Source organism: Solea solea, chromosome 13 (genome assembly GCF_958295425.1).
Source record: "Solea solea chromosome 13, fSolSol10.1, whole genome shotgun sequence".
Lineage (NCBI taxonomy): Eukaryota > Metazoa > Chordata > Actinopteri > Pleuronectiformes > Soleidae > Solea > Solea solea.
The window spans coordinates 25,775,404-25,797,450 of NC_081146.1; the positions used below are offsets into that span (position 1 = coordinate 25,775,404).

The window sequence follows — 22,047 nt, forward strand, 5'->3', positions numbered from 1 at the left end:
CTGTTTGTGGATGTTTAGTCAGAAAGTCCTTAATCCAATGGCAGATGGGGGTGGAGAGGCCCAGGTGGGAAAGTTTCCCAACTAGGATCTCCAGGATGATGTTATTGAAGGCTGAGCTGAAGACCAGGAAGAGCATCCTGACATAGTTCCCTAGAGTCTCCAGGTGACTCAGTGTAGTGTGCAGTGCTATGCTGATGGCATCTTCAGTGGAGACTGAAGGTCTTGGGACAGGGATTATAATTGAAGATTTCAGGTATGGTGGTATGATGGAACAGGTTGAAGATGTTGGTGAATACCCTAGTAAACTCATCGGTGCATGCTCTGAGTACCTTCCCAGTTACACCACAGGGCCGGCCACCTTTCTGGGGTTCACTGACCTCAACACACATCTCACTTCATGTTCCTGAAGTGTCAGTGGGTTGTTGCTGGAGGGTGGTGGGTGTATTGTGTCTGTTGAGGACCAAATTGACTCAAAGTGAGCGAAGAATGGTTAAATTCCTCTGAGAGCGTTGCAGCGGTCCTCACAGACGTCTGAATCTGTGATTGGTGATGTGGTTAATGGCCTGCCACATCTTCCTTGGGTCATTTTCTGTGAAATGGTCCCCAATTTTCCTCTTATATGCCTGCTGGGCATCCCTGATGCCTCTTTTCAGATAAGACCTGGCAGTGCTGTACAGGGCCTCCTCACCTGATCTAAAAGTGGTGTTGCAGCTCTTTAGGAGAGTCTGGACCTCGCTGTTCATCCAGGGTTTCTGGTTAGGGAATACCCTGATGCGTTTATTGACAGTGACAGTGTCAGTACAGTGTCTGTGTACTCCTGAAGGTTATTGTGTTAATGAATAAATCCCATAAGGTCCGAGAGAAACAGTCCTGTAGCTGAGAAAGAACTCCTTCAGGCCAAGTTTTTATTCTCTTTATTTGTGGCTTTGTTGTTCTTCGGAGGCGGGTGTATGTGGGGGTGAGAGACAAGCATAGATGGTCCAACCCAGTGAGGTGGGGGAGCGGGGTGGCTCTGTAGGAATGCTTGGTATTTGAATAAACATGATCTAGAGTCTTATCCCCTCTGGTGGCACACTTCACATACTGGATGAATTTAGGGAGGAGAGTCTTTAAGCACGCTTGGTTGAAGTCACCGGCAACAATTTGGACTCCGTCTGGGTGGGCGAGCTGTTGTTTGTTGAGGGTAGCGAGCAGGAGCCTAAGTGCTGTCAATCTTATGATTGTATTGAACAAGTGCTACAACACATTTGTGGTTACGTCACTTGTAGCTACAGTTAACTATTGTTCATTTTTTAAATTAGGGTTTATCTCAGACCCACTGAAATATTTTATAGAGGCAGCAAAGGTGTTTTGAAGTGTGGTTGTATGAGGCACTAACACAATAGACTCTGCAATGAGTCCAACAGGCAAAAAAGAACCATGAAGAGGCCGCAAGGAGATCTGCCACAGCCAAATATAGACACCAAGATTCCTCAAGAGCCAGCAGGGGGTAATGGAACATTACCAGCAGGGGGTGGCTCACTCCACTCACGACAGTCAACTGATTGTGAGACAGAAAAACCATCGGAGTAAACATCTCATGGATGTCGAGACAAACCTCGATGTCTTGTTGAAATTGACCACACGAGGCTGTGTATGAATGTGTTAGTACTTCATACAACCAAGAAATTCAACTAAATTCAAATGTCTTATTTAGTGACTTCAACGTTTGAAATGCTTTTGTTCAGATTGACAGTCTCTTTTAATAAAAAACAAAAAAACAGAGGACAGTGTCACATTTTATTGTTTAACAATAGTTTGTCCATTTAGGAATAAGAAGTGAAGTCTTTGCACCTTCGACACTGTGTGTGATGTTTAACGTGAGCCGGACACTCTTCTGCACTCGTGCATTCTGTAGGCACACATGTAGAATATACCTGCAAAAAACCACAACACACATCAGCTTTACACTGAGAACCGACAACACACATCAGCTTTACACTGAGAACCAACAACAACACACATCAGCTTTACACTGAGAAACAACAACAACACACATCAGCTTTACACTGAGACACAACAACACACATCAGCTTTACACTGAGAACCAACAACACACATCAGCTTTACACTGAGAACCAACAACAACACACATCAGCTTTACACTGAGACACAACAACACACATCAGCTTTACACTGAGAACCAACAACACACATCAGCTTTACACTGAGAACCGACAACACACATCAGCTTTACACTGAGACACAACAACAACACACATCAGCTTTACACTGAGAACCAACAACACGCATCAGCTTTACACTGAGACACAACAACACACATCAGCTTTACACTGAGAAACAACAACACACATCAGCTTTACACTGAGACACAACAACACACATCAGCTTTACACTGAGAACCAACAACACACATCAGCTTTACACTGAGAACCGACAACACACATCAGCTTTACACTGAGAACCAACAACAACACATATCAGCTTTACACTGAGAAACAACAACAACACACATCAGCTTTACACTGAGAACCAACAACAACACATATCAGCTTTACACTGAGAAACAACAACAACACACATCAGCTTTACGCTGAGACACAACAACAACACACATCAGCTTTACACTGAGAACCGACAACACACATCAGCTTTACACTGAGAAACGACAACACACATCAGCTTTACACTGAGAACCAACAACACACATCAGCTTTACACTGAGAAACAACAACACACATCAGCTTTACACTGAGAAACAACAACACACATCAGCTTTACACTGAGAAACAACAACAACACACATCAGCTTTACACTGAGAAACAACAACAACACACATCAGCTTTACACTGAGAAACAACAACACACATCAGCTTTACACTGAGAAACAACAACACACATCAGCTTTACACTGAGAAACAACACACATTAGCTTTACACTGAGACACAACAACAACACACATCAGCTTTACACTGAGACGCAACAACAACACACATCAGCTTTACACTGAAAAACAACAACAACACACATCAGCTTTACACTGAGAAACAACAACACACATCAGCTTTACACTGAGACACAACAACAACACACACCAGCTTTACACTGAGAAACAACAACACACATCAGCTTTACACTGAGAACCAACACACATCAGCTTTACACTGAGAACCAACAACACACATCAGCTTTACACTGAGAACCAACAACAACACATATCAGCTTTACACTGAGAAACAACAACAACACACATCAGCTTTACACTGAGAACCAACAACAACACATATCAGCTTTACACTGATAACCAACACACATCAGCTTTACACTGAGAACCAACAACAACACATATCAGCTTTACACTGAGAACCAACAACAACACATATCAGCTTTACACTGAGAAATAACAACAACACACATCAGCTTTACACTGAGAACCAACAACAACACATATCAGCTTTACACTGAGAACCAACAACAACACACATCAGCTTTACACTGAGAACCAACAACAACACACATCAGCTTTACACTGAGAACCAACAACAACACACATCAGCTTTACACTGAGAACCAACAACAACACACATCAGCTTTACACTGAGAAACAACAACACACATCAGCTTTACACTGAGAAAGAACACACATCAGCTTTACACCGAGAACCAACAACACACATCAGCTTTACACTGAGAAACAACAACACACATCAGTGTGTGAGTGTCTGAGTGAAAGTATTTGCTACTACAATTAAAGAGTTTGAACAGGTGTATCTAATAAAGTGGCAGCTGAGCGCACACATACGTCCTTCACGTGAACAAACCTGCAAAGAAGGTCATGAGCAGAGACACCCAGCCCAGGATGTAAGACCAGGAGAAACGCCAGTCACCAAAACGCTTGCCCAGGAAGTTGACTGTCACTCCGGTGTAGATGGCCATGGCAAGAAGAACAAAGAGAGCTGAGGGACAGACACACACACACACACAATCAGTGTTTTCATTGTAATCCTGCTCATGATGAAGTTTATTTTCTCTGGTCACCAAACTCTGACAAACTCACTGGAAACAAAGAACATGATGCCGGCAGCAAACGAGCGGTTGAACTTCTCAAAGGCGGAGAAATGAGCGAAGGAGAGGATTCCCGCGATGATGCCGGCGAAGCACGACATGGCGGAGAGGATCATGAAGGCCCGGGTGGCGTTCCAGTACGCTGAGGAGGAGCAGAACCACAGAGACACGACAAAGACACTGCAGTCAAACATCATCATGAAGTATGATTCAGGATCATTTCAAAGCATCACTGGCAACACATTGATATCTTGGTATTTCTACAGTTTCTACTACTTTGTTTTTAATTTGACCGTATGATCAACTAAACCAATGTGTGTATTATTGCGTGTGAAATTGTTATGTTTCTCTCCCACACCAAAGTCCACCGAGAAAATCAGTGATTGAGGAGGTGCTGGTCTACTGCTGCCTCCTGTTGTCACTTTGTGTCACTGAGGTCAATCTGAACAAGGGATCAACAACTCCTGTGTGCTGTGATGTTAAAATCACTGACTTTCTCTATGGACTTTGGTGTGGGAGAGTGAGTGGTTTACAAACTTTCCTGTTGGAAAAGTCTGTCTAACAGTGAGAAGTGATGTAGATATCGAAGACTGAAACTGAAAGTGTTTTTATTTTGTTTTTGAACAGGAAACTGAAAACCCTTCTCCTCTGCACTTTTCGAAAGTCTTATTTTGTCAATTCGGCTTTTAATATCCTTTGTTCAGCTTTACCTCAGTGACTCAAAGTGACCACACGAGGCAGCAGCAGACCAGCAGCTCCTGTGGCCCCATGAGCTACATCACTGATTTTCTCGATGGACTTTGGTCCACTAATGTACTTCTTTTAGTTCTTGTGAATTAAATAACTTTTTAAAATATTAATGGTCTAAAAAGCATGAGTTCCTCCTCGGTCCCACTTACCAATGCTGTCAGTCTGCATGTAACACTTTCCAGACATGCAGTACCTCCACAGGCCCTGGTGGGCGAAGCTGCTGGACAGACGGTACTGCATCCAGTAGTCTGTTGCCGTGGAGACCACCAACAAGATGTTCCCCATGATGGCACAGAACAGGCCCCCTCCCATGAAGCTGTACATCATGAGTGACACTATGACGGCAGCCAAGGCTTCAGGCTCTGAGCAAAGAGAAGGAGACGGTTCATATTCAGTGATAAAAGCACAGAGCAAACAGTAAAGACAGCACAAATCTCTAATGAAATGAAGACGTGTTTAAAGTTAACAAGCAGGGCTTAAAGGGACAGTTCACTGACTCTCAGTGAAAACATGGCTGCCAGCACGGACACGAGGAGCAAAATTAATGTTCGCTATATAACAAAAGACTCAGCTCATAAAATCCACATCAGTTAAGGACTATGACATCTTCAGCACATGTTCACGTCTTTATCTCACTGTTGGACAGACTTTTCCAACAGGAAACTGAAGATTGTAAAGCACTCACTCTCCCACACCAAACCCCATAGAGAAAATCAGTGATTTAAAAATTTTTTTTAGAACAGGTCCATGTTTACGTCAAAAAATCACCTAAATCATGCTCCACCTGCCCCACCAGATTTATCCCTTTAACTTACCTGAATTAATCAGGATAAATGAGTCCAATTAAGAGTCAGCCTTTCCTCAGGGAGACAGTGACAGAGAGAGTGAGGTGTGGACGAGGACGCTGGACGCTGAAATCCAAAAAAAAAACCCTTCTCCTCTGCACTTTTCTGTTGATGGAGGCAAAATCCTTTAAAACAAACCACACGTGACTCTGCTGCATTCAACTGTACTGGGAGGACTTTGGGGGTCAGAGGTCAGGGGTGGGTAGGTGGGTGGTGGGTGCGATGGCGTTAGGGGGGCGGGGTCTGTGGGGACATGAGGCTGCAGCACCGTCCTCGTCTGTTGTTCTAGAACTGTGGATGTGCAGAGGCTTGCACTACTGCTGTGATCAATGGAACATGCTGAGGTTCACACTTTACACACACACACACACACACACACACACACACGGTCAATGTTTGTGACAGAAGACAACCGTCTAAATAGGTACATGTGACTTTAAAATCAGATTTATTATCATCAATAAATACTGTTTTTAGAAAACAAAACATACATTCATGTCACTTTTACATGAATCAAAGTGGAAAATAAACCTGTATAAAACATTCATCCACGTATGAAACAGCTGGAGGACGTGTAGACGGATCAGAGACAGATCAGAGACGGATCAGAGACAGTTCAGAGACGGATCAGAGACAGTTCAGACGGATCAGAGACAGTTCAGACGGATCAGAGACGGATCAGAGACAGATCAGAGACGGATCAGAGACAGTTCAGAGACGGATCAGAGACAGTTCAGATGGTTCAGTGATGGATCAGTGGCGGATCAGAGACAGTTCAGAGACGGATCAGACGGTCGTAGCCACTCTGACAGGAGGTGGAGGGACAAACGTGGGCAGAGCCACTGACCGTTCAGAGGGATTCTGGAAAAAAACAAGGATAAATCCTATAAAATACATTAATGTTCCACTTCGACGTAGTTTAATCAGACAAAACCAACGGTACCTGCCGTAATCTGTTGTAATCTGGAGGAGATTTGAGTCCTCCTGACAGCAGGTGGTGAGGAGTCACTTCAGACTGGACTGCAACTGTCTGAGTGACAAGAAAGAGGCAAAAAAAAAACTGTACGACATTGTCTGAGCATCAGAGTCAGAACCACAGTGAGAAGTGGACCAGAATAAGATTTTTAAAAAAGGCTCACTTCATAAAATCTAGGTTAGTTTAAGTCTAACTTCCAACAGGAAACTGAAGTTTGTAAACCACTCACTCTCCCACACCAAACCCCATAGAGAAAATCAGTGATTTTAGCTCACGGTGACACAGGAGCTGCTTGTCTACTGCTGCCTCATGTGGTCACTTTGTGTCACTGAGGTAAATCTGAGCAAAGGATTTCAGACGCTGAAGTGACAAATACAAAAAAAAGCAATTGAATTTAGTGATGGAGGCAGCAGTGGATCAACAACTCCTGTGTGTGTGTGATGTTAAAATCACTGATTTTCTCTATGAGGTTTGGTGTGGGAGAGTGAGTGGTTTACAAACTTCAGTTTCCTGTGATTTCTACACACATTTTAGTACAATCTACTCAAGTTTTAAATAATGTGTTCACTCAGAACTTTTATTTTCTTATGTTACTTGTTAAAGGCGACATAGACCGGAAGCTCCAATTAACGCTGCGTTTGTGTGTGTAGCTGCGTCATTACCTCGTTTATGAAACCATAAAGTTTCAGAACAAACAGTTCAGCCACTGCGGAGAAAATAGGGTTTTATTGTTTTCCTGGGCTCTGCGAAGCGGATCGGCACTTCCCTATGCTGATGATGTCATCAGAAATCCTCACCACTCCTCTCACCACCGTAGCGCCTCCTGGTGCGGGCACTAGTCCGGGCACATCCGGTTGCGTACATTCAACCGCAGAAGAAGAAGAACTACTCTCGTTGTAGCTGCTGAGATGCAGAGCATCCACCGTGCCAGAGGGGGAGCTGTGTATCTGAGAGCTGGCCTACCAATTACGTCACTTCCAGGTACCTGGCCAATCACAGGACAGTGGAAAAGCTCTTGTTGGCTGGCCAATCACAACACAGTCTACGTTCTGGAGGTGTGATTTTGGTCTGAAACAGCGCGGCTGACGAGAGCGTCAGTGAGGAGATATTTTGATCGGCTCGTTTGCAGCGATTAGGAGGTTTTTAACCATGAAAACAAGTTAATATATGTAAGTAGACCTCCATAACTAACATATATGTGCGATACAAGCATTCGATGTCACCTTTAAAGGGTTTTAACATGATTTTGTAAACAATAAAGTGGCTCCCAGAGTTTCAGTTCAGCTGTGTATAGTGACTCTGACCTTCTCCACGGCTCTAGACACTGGATATCTCGCCTGTCGATCTGCGAAACAAACACAACCACTCAGCGTTTTCATCCCGGGAAATGTAAAGAGAAATAACATTGTGGTGATTCAGAGTTGGTGCTGAAGTCAACTTGACCCACTTCTGTTGTTGTAGAAGTTAATGCAGAGGTAGACGAGGCCGGCGAGCAGAAACAGGAAGAGGAGGCTGCAGGGGATTCCAGCTGCGATGCCGGCGATGGCAGGTCCACTGAGGCCTTCACCTGGATCCGCACATGCAAACGCACACACACACACACACACACAACCTAACCTTAAAACATATCTTTACCTTAAAATGTAGTAATTTACTTGCTTTTTGTCCCCACAAGGAAGACAAGTCCCCATAACGTGACTGTGTAAACAGGTTGCGGTCCCCACAACATTAGTAATACCTGGACAGACACACACACACACACACACACTAACATGCTGGCGTCTGCAATCTACACCGTTTTAAGAAAATGTCTTAAGATCCTCATTTTCCAGTTACACAACAGGAACGTTTGAAACCACTCAGTGATTTTAACATCACAGCACACAGGAGTTGTTGATCCACTGCTGCCTCCATCACTGAGTTCAAAGGTCTTATTTTTTCAATTCGGCATTAAAAATCCTTTGTTCAGATTTAAATCAGTGACCCAAAGTGACCACACGAGGCAGCAGTAGACCAGCAGCTCCTGTGTCTCTGCGAGCTAAAATCACTGATTTTCTCTGTGGGCTTTGGTGTGGGAGAGTGAGTGGTTTACAAACTTCAGTTTCCTGTTAGAAACGTCTGTCTCACAGTGAGATAAAGACGTGATCATGTGACGTAGATATCGTTTTTCCTTTGCGTCTCTGATCAGAGCTACTTTCACTTCTTCAAATAAACCTCAACTTTGCCTTAAATGACGACTCGACGTACCTGGACCAATTCTCTGGACCTCAGACGGTTCTCCTTCAGTCGTACGAGCCTTGGGAACGACCCGGAAGCGATAGGTCCGCTTGGGGTCGAGGACAGACACGTCGGTCTTGCGCACAGATCCGGGTCTCTGCTGGATGGTGCGATATTGGACCGGGGCTCGCTGAGTCTGGACACTGCTCGGACTCAGGAGGTCCGGTCCTTTCATCTGGACGTCAAACCCTGTGAGATCAAAGCAGCAGAGCTGAACCACATCACACTGAACCACATCACGCTGATTTTTTTCGGGGTCTGTTTTAACGAGATTTTTTGTTTCCAGGTCTATTTTTAACGAGATTTTTTGTTTCAGGGTCTATTTTAACAAGATTTTTTGTTTCCAGGTCTGTTTTTATGAATTTTTTTGTTTCAGGGTCTGTTTTTACGAGATTGTTTTTCAGGGTCTGTTTTAACGAGATTTTTTGTTTCCAGGTCTGTTTTTAACGAGACTTTTTTTTGTTTCCCAGAAGAAAAGTTTTCTGTTGCTCTGTGGTGGAAACACGACATGAAGGACGGCATGTAAAAGGACCAGAATGCACCTGGGCATGCATGGGGCACCTGCTGCAGCGCCCCCTGTCCAAAAATATCTACATCACATGTTAAACTTTAAATCCTGTGTTGAGAAAAAGACAAATACAAATAAAAACACTCACTAGTTTTGTTTTCTCGTCTTTTTTTCCTGACTGTGATGGTTTTTTATGTTTTATGTAAATACAGACCAGCATGAGAACACGACACACACACACATTTCTGTTTTGAACACAGATGACTTCACACTCGCTGACTCAGACCTTCAGTTTCACTGTGCTCGTGTTAAAATTTCATTTAAAGAAAGATTTCACCTTGAATCTTTGCAGTTTTTACCTGTGACAACAGAAGTGGGCGGGACCTCCCAGGTCAACGTGACGATGGTTCCCTCTGGATTAGAGAACAAACTGAAATCAGAGACTGCTGGTCCTGGACACACACACACACAGAGAGAGAGAGAGAGAGAGAGAGAGAGGGATGGTGAAGTGAGGGTAAAGACTAAAGCTTTGTTTAAAGTTAACTTTGTGACTGAGGGTTCTTTGTGCTCCCAGTGAATTTAAAGTCAGACAAAAAACCCAAAGCTTATAGTTAGAGCTGACTCAGGGAAACACGAACAGTCTCTAGTGCCGTGTTTTCATCATGGTACGGCTTGGTTTGGTACAGTTTGGCACGGTAAAGCCCTGGGTCAGGCAGCAAAGTGAAGTTTGTAAACCACTCACTCTCCCACACCAAAGTCCATACAGAAAATCAGCGATTTTAGCTTGCGGGGACACAGGAGGTGCTGGTCTACTGCTGCCTCGTGAGGTCACTTTGTGTCACTGACATATGTCTGAATTAAATATTTTAAAAGGTGAATTTTACAAATTAAGACATTTGAACTTAGTGATGGAGGCAGCAGTGGATCAACAACTCCTGTGTGCTGTGATGTTAAAATCACTGATTTTCTCTAATGACTTAAAGTGATTTTATCAGATGAGTCTTTTGTTAAGTGGCTAAAAGTGAGGAGGATTATCTTATACTGCTTCTAGACACAGGGGGCACTGCACACAGCTCAGGTGAATATGAGAATGTACACATATGTGTAGGATATGACACCTTGCAGCTGGATCTCTCTGCTCTGGCTGCCCAGTGGGTTGCGGCAGGTGCACGTGTATTTTTCTTGGACAAAGTCGCTGACGTTGTAACCACGGATCTGCAGCCACGTGGTGCTGTTGCTGATCTGGTAGTTTGTCCCGTTGGTGACGTCGTCGCCGCCTCTGGACCATGACACCAGCGCCTCGGGCCGGGCGTCGCTTACACACTGCACCAGCACCACTATCCTGCCCTCAGAGTCCACTGTGGTTCTCAGAGCAGGGAGGAACTGGACTGGACTCACTGAGGAGGAGCAGGAGGAAGAGGAAGAGGTTTTACTTTTGCTCGGATTTAAAAATCTATGTCCTGTTTTCTGGGTCTGTTTTTATGAGATTTTCTTTTTTACTCTGTTTTTACGAGATTTTTTTCAAGTCTTTTTTTATGAGATTTTTTTTCGGGTCGGTTTTTATTGCAAAAAAATGTGTGTAAAAACACAATTAAGGTCACCTGTCTGTTCTTACCGGCGACTGACTATAAAAGGCACGATAGCTTCGGGACATCAGCTTAGGCTTGGTCTGACATGCTTGCTCAACAGTGACACCTGGTGGTGATCTGGTGTTACAAACGTACTTGCAGTGATGTTGCACTGATTGTTTTGGAGGGGGTGGACAGCTGTGCACGTGACCACTCTCCCGTCAAGATCATCTGAGGAGGAGACGGTCACACTGAAGTCATCTACTCCACTGACGCTGAAGCCCAGTGCTGGGAAAGACAGCTCTGCCTGTGGAGCGCCCCCTGGCCACTGACAGTGGTACTGCAGCTGGGTGTTCTCATTCACCGACTGTACAGAACACGTCATGTTGGCCGACGGCTTCTCTGCTCCATGACAGAGTTAGAATTAGAGTTAGTTCACATTTATGATGCTTTTCTTTTTCCACAGACTCGACTGAAGCATCATAACAAACATCATGACACAGACGGAAATTTGAGCTTTTCCAGAAACAAAGTCTACAAACCATAAACGTTTAAAGTCAAAGTCTTTTGCCGTTTTTCTCCAGTCTCGTCGTTGACCAACGTGCACGTGTAAACGCCTCCTTGACTGATCTGCACATTTGTTCGATTCAGGACTCCGTCGTGGGAAGTGGGAAGAGTCTGATCACCAAAGATCCACTGGGCGGTTGGCCGCGGGAATCCGCCGGCGCTGCACACAAGGCTCAGCGAGTCGCCAGACACGTAGAAAGGCTGAGGTGGACGAGCCTCGAGTGTGGGCTCGTCTGGACCATCTGGAGATGAAGAGACTTATGAGAAAGTGAGAGGCCCCGCCCCACAACTCAGCAGGGGTCAGTAAATATAAATACGTTATATGATGCATAACATTTTTTTATATTGCAGATTTGGTCGCAATTGGAAACAAAAATGTTTAGAGCCGTGTTTCTCAAACACTGGTTTGGGACCCACAGATGGGTCGTGGGTCATGTTTTTGGGGTACCCAAAATGTGTGATGAACTTGCTGCACATTTCTTGAATGTTTCTTTTACCAAAAAAACATGACATCAGACATTTGGTGAAACCACAGATTACAGGGAACTCTGTTCCTCGGGTAAATAAGTTCCTGGAAATGTTGGTGGAAAAACGAGGCCTGGATCTTACACAGCACAGTGACATTAATGTGAGTTTCCACGCGGCTGAAGGGGTTGGTCAGTAACAGCGTGTACCGCCCGGTGTCGCTGCGGTTAGGTTGGTGGATCACGACACTCCTTTGCTCCACAGAATAGTGTGACGTGGTTTCTAATGCACTGCCTTTGAAGAACCACACGTGGTCCTGGACCACGCCCTGTGACATGGAGTACTGCAGAGTGAAGCGGTCGCTTCCCTCTTTGATGAGATCAGGCTGCAGCTTCAGATCCACGTTCTGGAAGATTTCTGTGAAAGCAGAGGAAGAGGATGAGCAGGATGAAGAACAACATCTGCACTCTTTATTATACGTGTCCTTCTTTTCTAATGACACCCTAATGTCTTATTTAAAGGCGACATAGAATGCTTGTATCACACATATATGTTAGTTATGGAGGTCTACTTACATATATTAACATGTTTTCATGATTAAAAACCTCCTAATCGCTGCAAACGAGCCGATCAAAATATCTCCTCGCTGACGCTCTCGTCAGCCGCGCTGTTTCAGACCAAACAGTTGCTGTGATTGGCCAGCCAACGAGAGCTTTCCTACTGTCCTGTGATTGGCCAGGTACCTGGAAGTGACGTAATTGGTAGGCCAGCTCTCAGATACACAGCTCCCCCTCTGGCACGGTGGATGCTCTGCATCTCAGCAGCTACAACGAGACTAGTTCTTCTTCTTCTGCAGTTGAATGTACGCAACCGGATGTGCCCGGACTAGTGCCCGCACCGGGAGGCGCTACGGTGGTGAGGATTTCTGATGACGACATCAAATTAAGGAAGTGTCGATCCGCTTCGCAGAGCCCAGGAAAACAATACAACACTATTTTCTCAGCAGTGGCTGAACTGTTTGTTCTGAAACTTTAGGGTTTCATAAACGAGGTAATGACGCAGATACACACACAAACGCAGCGTTAATTGGAGCTTCCGGTCTATGTCACCTTTAAATGTTTGTTTTTTAAGTGTACTTGTATGAAGTGCTGACTTCGCCTTGTGTACACAAAAACAGAGTTTAGCAAACTTAACAAGACGCATCAGTTTAAGTCTACTAATAGGTCTAGTCTTCAGAACATGTTCACGTCTTTATCTCACTGTTACACAGACTTTACCAACAGGAAACTGAAGTTTGTAAACAACTCACTCTCCCACACCAAACCCCATAGAGAAAATCAGTGATTTTAGCTGGCGCGGACACAGGAGCTGCTGGTCTACTGCTGCCTCGTGTGGTCACTTTGTGTCACTTATTTAAATCTGAACAAAAGGATTTCAAAACATGTTCTGAAGATATCGTAGACTTGAACTGACATAGATTTTTATTACTTCCGCCCTTTGGTTTAGTCGCTAAACCGGTTTTAACTCCTCCTTTGGCCCCGTTTCAATCTGCTGGACTCACCAAACACTGTGAGAGTGAACGAGGCCACAGCTTTCGCCAGTCCGGACTTGGTCAGTTCGACACTGTAGTTCCCACTATGGTCCACGGCCACGTTCACGAAGGTCAGGGATCCGTCGTCCTGGATGGTCAGCACCCCCCTGTAGTCTGTGGCTACGTCTGCGGTCTCACTGGAGCCAACGGTCCAGGTGAGGACGGGTAAAGATCCTCTGAACCAGGTGACCACAGGGTCAGTGGCTCCACTAAAGGTCACAGCCAGGGTTACGTTGCTGCCGGCTCGTCCAATCACACGCGAGGAACCGACAGGCGAGATGTTCAGACTGCAGTGAGCACCTGTCAGCAGGAAGTCCAGCCCTCATTCATTCATTCATAAACCAGTGTTGTAACGTAACAAAGTACAAAACTCACGTATCTGTACTTTACTTTATTTATAGTTCTAACATCTTTTACTGCACTACACTTCCTTTAACTCTCTTTGTTACTCGTTACTACAAAGAAGAGTTGCTATTATGGTCTGTATTTATATAGAGATTAGTCTTGATGAGCTGCTTTACACTACAGATTTCACCCATTCACACGCTGCAACATGGGCTTAAATGTCTTTGCTCAAGGACATAGATGAGCAGAACCAGGAATTGAACCCACAACCTTTCAGTGGAAAGACAACTCACTCACTCACTCACTCACAGAGTATGTGCCTGTCTGTCCATCTGTCTCACAAGAATCCGGTATCAGGAGTTTTATCAGGAGTTTTATTGTTTGTTAGTTTTTTTAATGTAAAATCAAACATGTGTAGAAAGTTGTAAACAGACTTAATGTCGTGATCTTACCCTGAAGATAAAAGTGAAGAAAAATCAGCAGCAAAACTGAACTCCATCTCCATGATCCATCCAGTCGCAGCATGTCAGCACAAACAATGAGAGAAATCTGAAAATTCTGAAATATAACAGGGGTTTGTTTTAATGTTTCCAGAAGAAAGAAAGTGTCCTTGTTGTTGAGGTGACTGTGTGTGTGAAGTGTACATGAGACACTCACCTGTGCTGAGTCAAAGCCCTGATTATGTATGTGAAGCCACACCCCTTATCTCCACACACACAAACGCTGGTCTCACAGTCTTTGTGGACATGTACACACACACACACAGTAGAGTTTATTAAGGAAATCCGATGACACTGATTCCACGTTTTGATTTGATTTGAAAAACGTGTGCTTTTGTACAAATAACAGAAGCAGGTACAATTCTTAGACTGAGAATGTGTTCATTTAATCACTCACTATTTTAATAAACTTCAGTTTTACATTATGATAAAAAAAACACCAAAAAAAGATTTTAAAAAGGTTTTAACTGCTTCAATTATCAAATGAAACCTACGTCAGACTTTTCAGGGAACAGGAAACTGAAATTTGTAAACCACTCACTCTCCCACACCAAACCCCATAGTGATCCAATGCTGCCTTCATCACGAAGTTCACGTGTTATTTTGTCAAATCTGGCTTTTAAAATATTTAAAGGAGACATGTTATACCCTATTTCCCCAAGTTACAATAGTTCCCTTGTGTCCTAATGAACATGTCTGTGACATGCTTTGGTCAAAATACCACAAGGATGAAGCACCATAGCAGTTCAATAACCCTGGCAAAACCGCCCCTTTCAGAAGGCTCGGTTTTGTGCATGGTCCCTTTAAATGCAAATGAGACACAGGCAAACACACACCCACTTCTTCCAGGGGGTTTCTGATTTGTCCTTTTCACAGCACTCACTCAGCTCCTGTTCCCTCCGCTCCCCCTCCCTCCACTAGTTCTCTGACAATATCAACATGGCAGCGTGCGCGGAAAACAGCGAGAGTGCCGTCACAGGAAGAGACGTCCGACACAAGGATCGAGCCGAACACTGCCGAACTGTAAATCAGTCAAATACACTTAGAGACAGCACCGCTGATCGCCAACTGCCGCTGTATGTGACTGTATCAGACCGAGTCTGTGCTCCGGCCATGGAGGACGTACTGAACAAATATTTTTAATTAGGACGTGTCAGAATGGTCAGTTATGAAATCCTCTGAGGCTGGAAGTTGTGGAGCTCTCGAAGTAAACTTACTGGTGGGGCGGTAACATTCGCGGTGAAATGCGCATGCTGCCGCCATAAGCGGAGGGAATTCAACATCACATGTTTTATCGCCTATACATACACTAAGGGGGACCACGAAAAAAGGACTGAGTATTCTTTTTCCACACTTTGGCGACTGGTAGGGCCTCCAGAGTCCCAAATATAAGTATTAAAATGATTAAAAAGTTGATTTAATCTTTAATTTAGACATACTTCAGTGACACAAAGTGACCACACGAGGCAGCAGTAGACCAGCAGCTCCTGTGACCCCACAAACTGAAATCACAGATTTTCTCTGTGAGGTTTGGTGTGGGACAGTGAGTTTTTTACAAACTTCAGTTTCCTGTTGGAAAAGTCTGTCTACCCATTAGATAAAGTCGTGAAACATGTTCTTATCATAGATTTCAAAAATGTTCTAATGTTTTTACATTTTAAAAATGATGACTGGATTCAAAGGAGAGAAAAAAGAATCATATTCAGGAATTAAAACGATGGAGGAGTTTATTGTTGTGGTTTAGTTCTGTACGGTGAAAGTAGCATTTGTGACGACTTTACCTTTTTTTGCTCACACACACACACACACACACACACAGAGACACTGGGGACCGTTTAAACTGTGAAGGACATATTTACATATATATATATATCATTTACATAAACAGATATACATGAAGTCTCACTTTACATGATCATCAGTGGCTTGTGATAGAAAACCAAAGCCCTGTGTGAATTAAAGGGATAGTTCAGGTTTGTTTTGGTCATGTGAGAGACAGACGGTGAGCGCCCCCTGCTGCTGAGAACCACTCAAACGTGGCTTCCAGCGACAACAACATCTGAAGAACGTGTTCAACCACACGTGAAAAAACCCTGAACTGTCCCTTTAAAGGATGTCCATCAGTGGAAGGTGGTGCTGTTAGAGAAGTGGACAGTGTCTCTGTGTGTTTGTCCTCACAGTCTCACACAGAGGGAGGAAAGTCCTGAGTCCAGTTCTTCATCAAAAACCTCCTGAAAACCACAACACACAACATTAATTATTCAAAACATAATCTGACTGCGTCCAGGTTAGGATTACAAACGAGACGGCTGGAGATTATCTAATGGTTCTATATATGTATATGATTAAATCAGGTTTAGTGAGTTTTCAGCTCCTAAACTGTCAATATTTCCTGATTTTATTTCAAAAATAAAAGTCTCCATATCCGTTTAAGACATTAAAACAATCCCATACTTTTCAAATTTAAAGTCTCCATATCGTTACATTAAAACAATCCCATACATTTCAAAATAAAAGTCTCCCTAGCCACGAATCACGTTAAAATTCCACAGACGCCCTATTATAATCAAAGTCATTATTAGAATTGTGGTCTGACATGAGAAGATTTTCACTTTGGAGACTGAGACCAAAAATATTTACTCAATTTCGCTCCAGTATTTCAAACTATAAACCACTAATTAATAAATTAAAAAAACTATTATGCAGATTGAAAACTACTATATTCTTTACATACGTAAATGATAGAAAATATCTTCACAAATAAGCGAAAGGTAGAATTCAGTCCATAGTAAGAAGCGGTTCTCACCCCTCTGCTGGGTTGTGCCCTTTGACCTTGTCTATATGTTGCCCGTCTCCTTCAGCTTGGACACCAGGTCGTCCACCGTCTCCACCTTTATCCCCGCCAGCCTCTGTGGGGGCTCGTCCACTCTCAGCACCTCCAGCCGTGACGTCAGCTCCACGCCTAAGTCTGCGGGCTTCACTTTTGCGATTTTCTTCTTCTTAGCTTTCTGAGAGGACGAGAAGACACGGGAGAATCATGTGCAGACGCTGTACACACTAATTATATCTATTAACGGATGTCCACATGGCCAGAGAGAGCGTCCCTTACACTGACAACCAAGTGAAAACATGGCTGTCGGCAATGACAAATGAAATGTAGCCAATTTTTTCTCTACTTTAACAGCTAAGATCCCCGAGAGCCAAAGAACCACCTAGGTGTCGTTTGTTTTTCCCATGATTCTTTGCAGCCTACCATGATATTGGGCAACGTGGCATATCTGGGCGTGTTGAGTCGCAGGTCTGCCGTCAGCACAGCCGGTGTGTTGATTTTAATCGTCTCCAGGCCGCCGTCGATCTCTCTCACCACTTTAATCTTGTCTCCTTCCAGCGACACCTCTGACGCAAACGTGCCCTGAAGAGGAAAACACCAGTCAACATTTAAATAAATGAATCCCCAACTGATTTGGTCAGTTTGGGCGCTTTTTTTCAGTATTTGAAACAAGTTTTCAGCTTCTTAAGTGTGAATACTTTCTCATTTCTGTGATTTTTCAGCTTCTTAAATGTGAATATTTTCTAGTTTCTGTGATTTTTCAGCTTCTTGTTCATTTACGTTGGGTTCAAATCACCAAAATTCAAAATGGCCAACTTCCTGTTGAGTCGCAGACGATAACATCTTCCCGCCAAGTTTCGGGGAATTTGGTGAAACTTGATTTTCAGTTTCCACCTTAGTGGGGCGCTACAATACAGACCCTCGGTCAACGCAAGGCAGCCGTTTCAGCTCCTGGCATTCGTGCTCAGGCCCTTATTAATGCAATTCATACGGTAACACTGGTATCAATAACAGTGGCTACTCTGAGGTGGTGGGACGAGGCGTGTGGCCCCATAAAGGCTTGGACCGGCCCTTTTCTGTGACTTGGTCATCATCCTGAGCTTTTTTATTTCTGCAGTGATAATAAAAAAAATCTTTTTGTTTGAAGATGTGCCAAACTACAATCTCTGTGCTGTCAGACAGCTCCATCTACAGGTGAGTCGGTGGAAGTTCACGGCAGGTGTAAGTGACCGTGACCTTTGACCTGCTCCGCTGACGTTTACGTGTTCACTGTCGCTCTCACCGACTCAAACTAGTCACCACTGATAAGGTAGCAGAGTTCAGACCGGGCCAAAGACCAACACCAGCGATACACTTATATTATGTTTGTATATTTCCAGTGATATGATATAAATTAACAGGATTCATAGTTCTCTCATTTCGCATGATATTTTGCTGTAATATTTTTTTTGCTCTTGTTTTTGCACCAGCAACCAGAACTAATTCCTTGAACTGTGTCGGCTACACCTGACAAATACCCCCAGTACTGTTCTACCGGTTCTGAAAAGGTGGATGTGAGTCACCTGAGGCCAGTCTAGCAGAGCCGCGGTCATCTGTCCTGTCTGGTTACAGTCGTCATCGATGGCCTGTGAAAGTCATACACATCCCAGATGTTCATTATTTCATTAAAATATTTAACAGTATGCTGTAAACATGCTGTTGTGACTGAAGTTTGCATAGAGAGGTGATAGTTTACAGTTTACTAGCTTACAAATTCTGTACCTAGTTAGGCCATATAAAAAAAAACACATTAATATTACAATCAAAATAGAGAGCTGCATAAATGAATCGCCAACTATTTTTGATAATTAGTTTGAGTGCTTTGTAATACTTAAAACTAGTTTTCTTAAATGTGAATATTTTCTACTTTCTGTGATTTTTCAGCTTCTTAAATGTGAATATTTTCTACTTTTTGTGATTTTTCAACTCCTTAAATGTGAATATTTTCTACTTTCTGTGATTTTCCCTTCCGATAATAAAAAACACTCAAATTGATTTATGGAGTATCAAAATAGGTGGTGATTCATTTAGTAGACGATTAATAAACAACTAATGGAGTACTCGTTGCGACTCTCGTTGTGCTTTTAAGTGCGGGGTTAATAAACGCTGCGGTGTCACCTGTTTGCCGAGGATGACAAGCTGAGCCTCCTCCTTCTTGGCCAGAGCAGCCAGAATCTTAGAGACGTGCAGCGGGCCCAAGGTTTCATAGTCTTTCCCACTGACTTCCACATGAATGCCTCGGTCTGCCCCCATGGCGAGGGCAGTGCGGATGGTCTCCTGAGAGAAGTGTAAAAACACGGACATGACGTTGATCAAAACAACAACAAACCGGTCTCCAGATTCTGTATTAGATTAGAGGTCACGGGTGCAGAGTATCTTGGTGCCATCTCACCCACCTGTGCTTGCTGTGGTCCACAGCTGACAGCCACAACCTCCTTGATCAGCTTCTTCTCCTTCAGCTTGACCGCCTCCTCCACGGCGATCTCACAGAAGGGGTTCATCGAGTGTTTAACGCCATCTGTCACCACACCGCTCTTGTCGGGCTTCACTCGAATCTGAGCGGGAGCGACGAGCGCAGAACAGAGTCACTATGGGATATCATCATCTCTAGGTTTGTACATCGGGTTTTGTTGAGAGATAATCTTATATTTTATATATAAACCATATCACCCCCAGCCCTTGTATCCTTTAACGTTTTGTATGCAAATAAATGACTCAAAACTACACAAAACAACAACAAGCAGCACAAGACATGTGTCCCAAAAAATTGGGATATGGTTGTGTTTTGTTGACGTGTCAAAAAAGAGACGCAGGGGTTGCGAAGATCTGGCTGAGAGCAGCTGAAGCAGGAGCGTTCAAGCAGCTGCACACTGATATTGATTATGGTGCCCATGTGCTTCATATCTTTCAGACATGGAGGAGGAACACACATTTGCAACAACTACTCGACTTATTGATAATCTATCACTCACAAAAATGTAGTGTTTTAAAAAAAAAACCACAAAAATAGGAATTAAGACAAATGTAAGAGAAACTATGGTTTCTCTTACATTTCTCTTGCCAAAACTAAGGCTGAACCATGTAGTTTATATGATTATAGTTGCATTTTGATTTGCGAAAATACTTTTTTAGTCAATCTTTAGTGAAACATTGCTGTATTATAAACTTAAACTATAAACTAGACTAAAAACATGACAGCATAATCTCACCACGCAAGGCAAGATTTAAAAAAATAAATATATGCACACACACACACACACATATACACGTATGTATGTATGTATGTATATATATATACATATATACACACACATATACACGTATGTATGTATGCATGTGTATATATATATATACACATACACGCAAATATATATACACATACATACATACACACATATATACAAACATACACACATATATATGCACATATATATGTACATACACACACACATATATATATACAAACATACACACATATATATGCGCACACACACACACATATATATATATATATATATACACATACATACACACACACTGATATGCTCCTCGTCTGTGACAAACTTTGAATCTTACACAACTGCTGTTCGCTGGCGTTAGCATGCTAACGTTATCTTACAGAACTCGGAAAGTCGTCATGAGTGACGACGGGACAAAAAAAAGGAACATTTAAACAAAAATTACGCGGTGAAAACGGTAGAATCTTGTTAGTTTACCTTGACTGCGTAGTCAATGACACGCTTCACTCCGACGAGAACGCGACCAGACATGGTTTGAAACAGCGAAGATAATGTCACCGCGATGAACCTTCACCTTACAAACACAACACCGGACGTATTTCACTGTGACTCCACTGAGACAGCGCGGAGGGTACCGCCTACCGGATCAGCTAATGAAATGCTGCGGGACACGCCCCCTCTCCACTCTGATTGGCTGGCTGCGTTGTTAAATTCAACTCCCAAGTTAAAAATACAATGAGGTTCAGCGATGATTTAATATGAAAATAAAAATAAAATAAAATAAGATTACAGTCCCCACAAAAGCACAGTTATACAGTATATATGTACTATTTCTTTAAACAACCTAACTATCGTGAATTATGAAAAGTTACCGGCAAGTGACACGGTGCTCCTCACATAGTATTCGTCGTAAAACACGATCCGACAAAGGAAGGTTCCGTTTTATGTAGGGCAAAGATCAGAGCGAACAGCTCAGCAGTACGGAAGAGGATGAGGGCCACAAATGAGTCATTTTGGAAACAATATAAATAAACTGAAATCATTAATTCCTGAATTAGCCCTTCCATTAATCCTGCCCAAACACAAGGTTTATAATGTTCAACTTTTACTGAAATATTAAATATTAAAATAATAATACATAATAAAAGTACAAGACTGTGTGTGATATTATCAAATAAAGGCTCATTAAATCTCACAAACCTAATAAATCACTGGAGTGACATTGGTCAAATTTAATAGTTATAATAGATTCACATGTGTGCAAACTGAACCTCATACTTACCAAGGTTTCTTTCTTTGTTTATATACTTAGATCCTCATTAGCCTGTAGCAGTGATTCCCAGATATGTTTTGGGCCCCAAAACGAATTTGAATACATAAAACGATGTTGATTGTTGTTATGAAAGACAGACCGACAGGAAAATATGTTAAGAACTGAAGATGGTCTGAAAGAAAGCGACAGAAACAAAGAAAAAAGACA

The 22,047-nt window shown here is 43.1% G+C and overlaps 3 protein-coding genes across 5 annotated transcripts; all 3 read right to left on the reverse strand.

Annotated features, from left to right (window-relative positions):
• Positions 1–1,765: 1,765 nt before the first annotated feature.
• On the reverse strand, positions 1,766–6,083 carry lim2.5 (lens intrinsic membrane protein 2.5). Its single transcript, XM_058647096.1, has 5 exons — positions 5,633–6,083; positions 4,967–5,179; positions 4,060–4,209; positions 3,824–3,958; positions 1,766–1,916 (listed from the first exon to the last, which is right to left on the reverse strand). The coding sequence occupies exons 2-5, from the start codon at positions 5,142–5,144 to the stop codon at positions 1,855–1,857; spliced, it is 525 nt and encodes a 174-aa protein (XP_058503079.1). The 5' UTR covers positions 5,145–5,179; positions 5,633–6,083; the 3' UTR covers positions 1,766–1,854.
• A 57-nt stretch (positions 6,084–6,140) lies between these two features.
• On the reverse strand, positions 6,141–16,033 carry vsig10l (V-set and immunoglobulin domain containing 10 like). 3 transcript variants are annotated; one of them, XM_058647091.1, is made up of 13 exons: positions 14,617–16,033; positions 14,412–14,517; positions 13,585–13,914; positions 12,168–12,440; positions 11,534–11,800; positions 11,148–11,393; positions 10,542–10,820; positions 9,783–9,875; positions 8,886–9,104; positions 8,086–8,205; positions 7,943–7,983; positions 6,606–6,692; positions 6,141–6,523 (listed from the first exon to the last, which is right to left on the reverse strand). In XM_058647091.1, exons 2-13 carry the CDS (start codon positions 14,482–14,484, stop codon positions 6,449–6,451), a joined length of 2,103 nt encoding a protein of 700 aa, XP_058503074.1. In that variant the 5' UTR covers positions 14,485–14,517; positions 14,617–16,033; the 3' UTR covers positions 6,141–6,448. The 3 variants fall into 3 exon arrangements, with proteins under 3 accessions (XP_058503074.1, XP_058503073.1, XP_058503075.1); XM_058647090.1 differs by lacking the exon at positions 14,617–16,033 and having other exon boundaries at positions 14,412–14,602; XM_058647092.1 differs by lacking the exons at positions 6,141–6,523; positions 6,606–6,692; positions 14,617–16,033 and adding an exon at positions 7,123–7,623 and having other exon boundaries at positions 14,412–14,602.
• Positions 16,034–16,168: 135 nt separating this feature from the next.
• On the reverse strand, positions 16,169–21,187 carry etfb (electron transfer flavoprotein subunit beta). Its single transcript, XM_058647095.1, has 7 exons — positions 21,045–21,187; positions 19,725–19,883; positions 19,447–19,605; positions 18,852–18,914; positions 17,713–17,871; positions 17,266–17,467; positions 16,169–16,690 (listed from the first exon to the last, which is right to left on the reverse strand). The coding sequence occupies exons 1-6, from the start codon at positions 21,096–21,098 to the stop codon at positions 17,297–17,299; spliced, it is 765 nt and encodes a 254-aa protein (XP_058503078.1). The 5' UTR covers positions 21,099–21,187; the 3' UTR covers positions 16,169–16,690; positions 17,266–17,296.
• Between the last annotated feature and the right edge of the window lie 860 nt (positions 21,188–22,047).

What these genes read in the sequence shown, in the direction of transcription:
- lim2.5 (XM_058647096.1), bottom strand. Translation starts at nt 5,144, where the DNA reads ATGATGTACAGCTTCATGGGAGGGGGCCTGTTCTGTGCCATCATGGGG. An exon ending in CATCATGTTCTTTGTTTCCA is followed by an intron (nt 3,959 to 4,059) that starts GTGAGTTTGTCA and finishes TCTGTCCCTCAG; the next exon opens with CTCTCTTTGTTCTTCTTGCC. An exon ending in GCTCATGACCTTCTTTGCAG is followed by an intron (nt 1,917 to 3,823) that starts GTTTGTTCACGT and finishes GGTTTTTTGCAG; the next exon opens with GTATATTCTACATGTGTGCC.
- etfb (XM_058647095.1), bottom strand. Translation starts at nt 21,098, where the DNA reads ATGTCTGGTCGCGTTCTCGTCGGAGTGAAGCGTGTCATTGACTACGCA. An exon ending in GTGGACCACAGCAAGCACAG is followed by an intron (nt 19,606 to 19,724) that starts GTGGGTGAGATG and finishes CACTTCTCTCAG; the next exon opens with GAGACCATCCGCACTGCCCT. An exon ending in CCACGTTGCCCAATATCATG is followed by an intron (nt 17,468 to 17,712) that starts GTAGGCTGCAAA and finishes TCGTCCTCTCAG; the next exon opens with AAAGCTAAGAAGAAGAAAAT.
- vsig10l (XM_058647091.1), bottom strand. Translation starts at nt 14,484, where the DNA reads ATGCTGCGACTGGATGGATCATGGAGATGGAGTTCAGTTTTGCTGCTG. An exon ending in TGTCTAGAGCCGTGGAGAAG is followed by an intron (nt 6,693 to 7,942) that starts GTCAGAGTCACT and finishes CTTGTCACTCAG; the next exon opens with ACAGTTGCAGTCCAGTCTGA. An exon ending in ATTACAACAGATTACGGCAG is followed by an intron (nt 6,524 to 6,605) that starts GTACCGTTGGTT and finishes GTTTTTTTCCAG; the next exon opens with AATCCCTCTGAACGGTCAGT.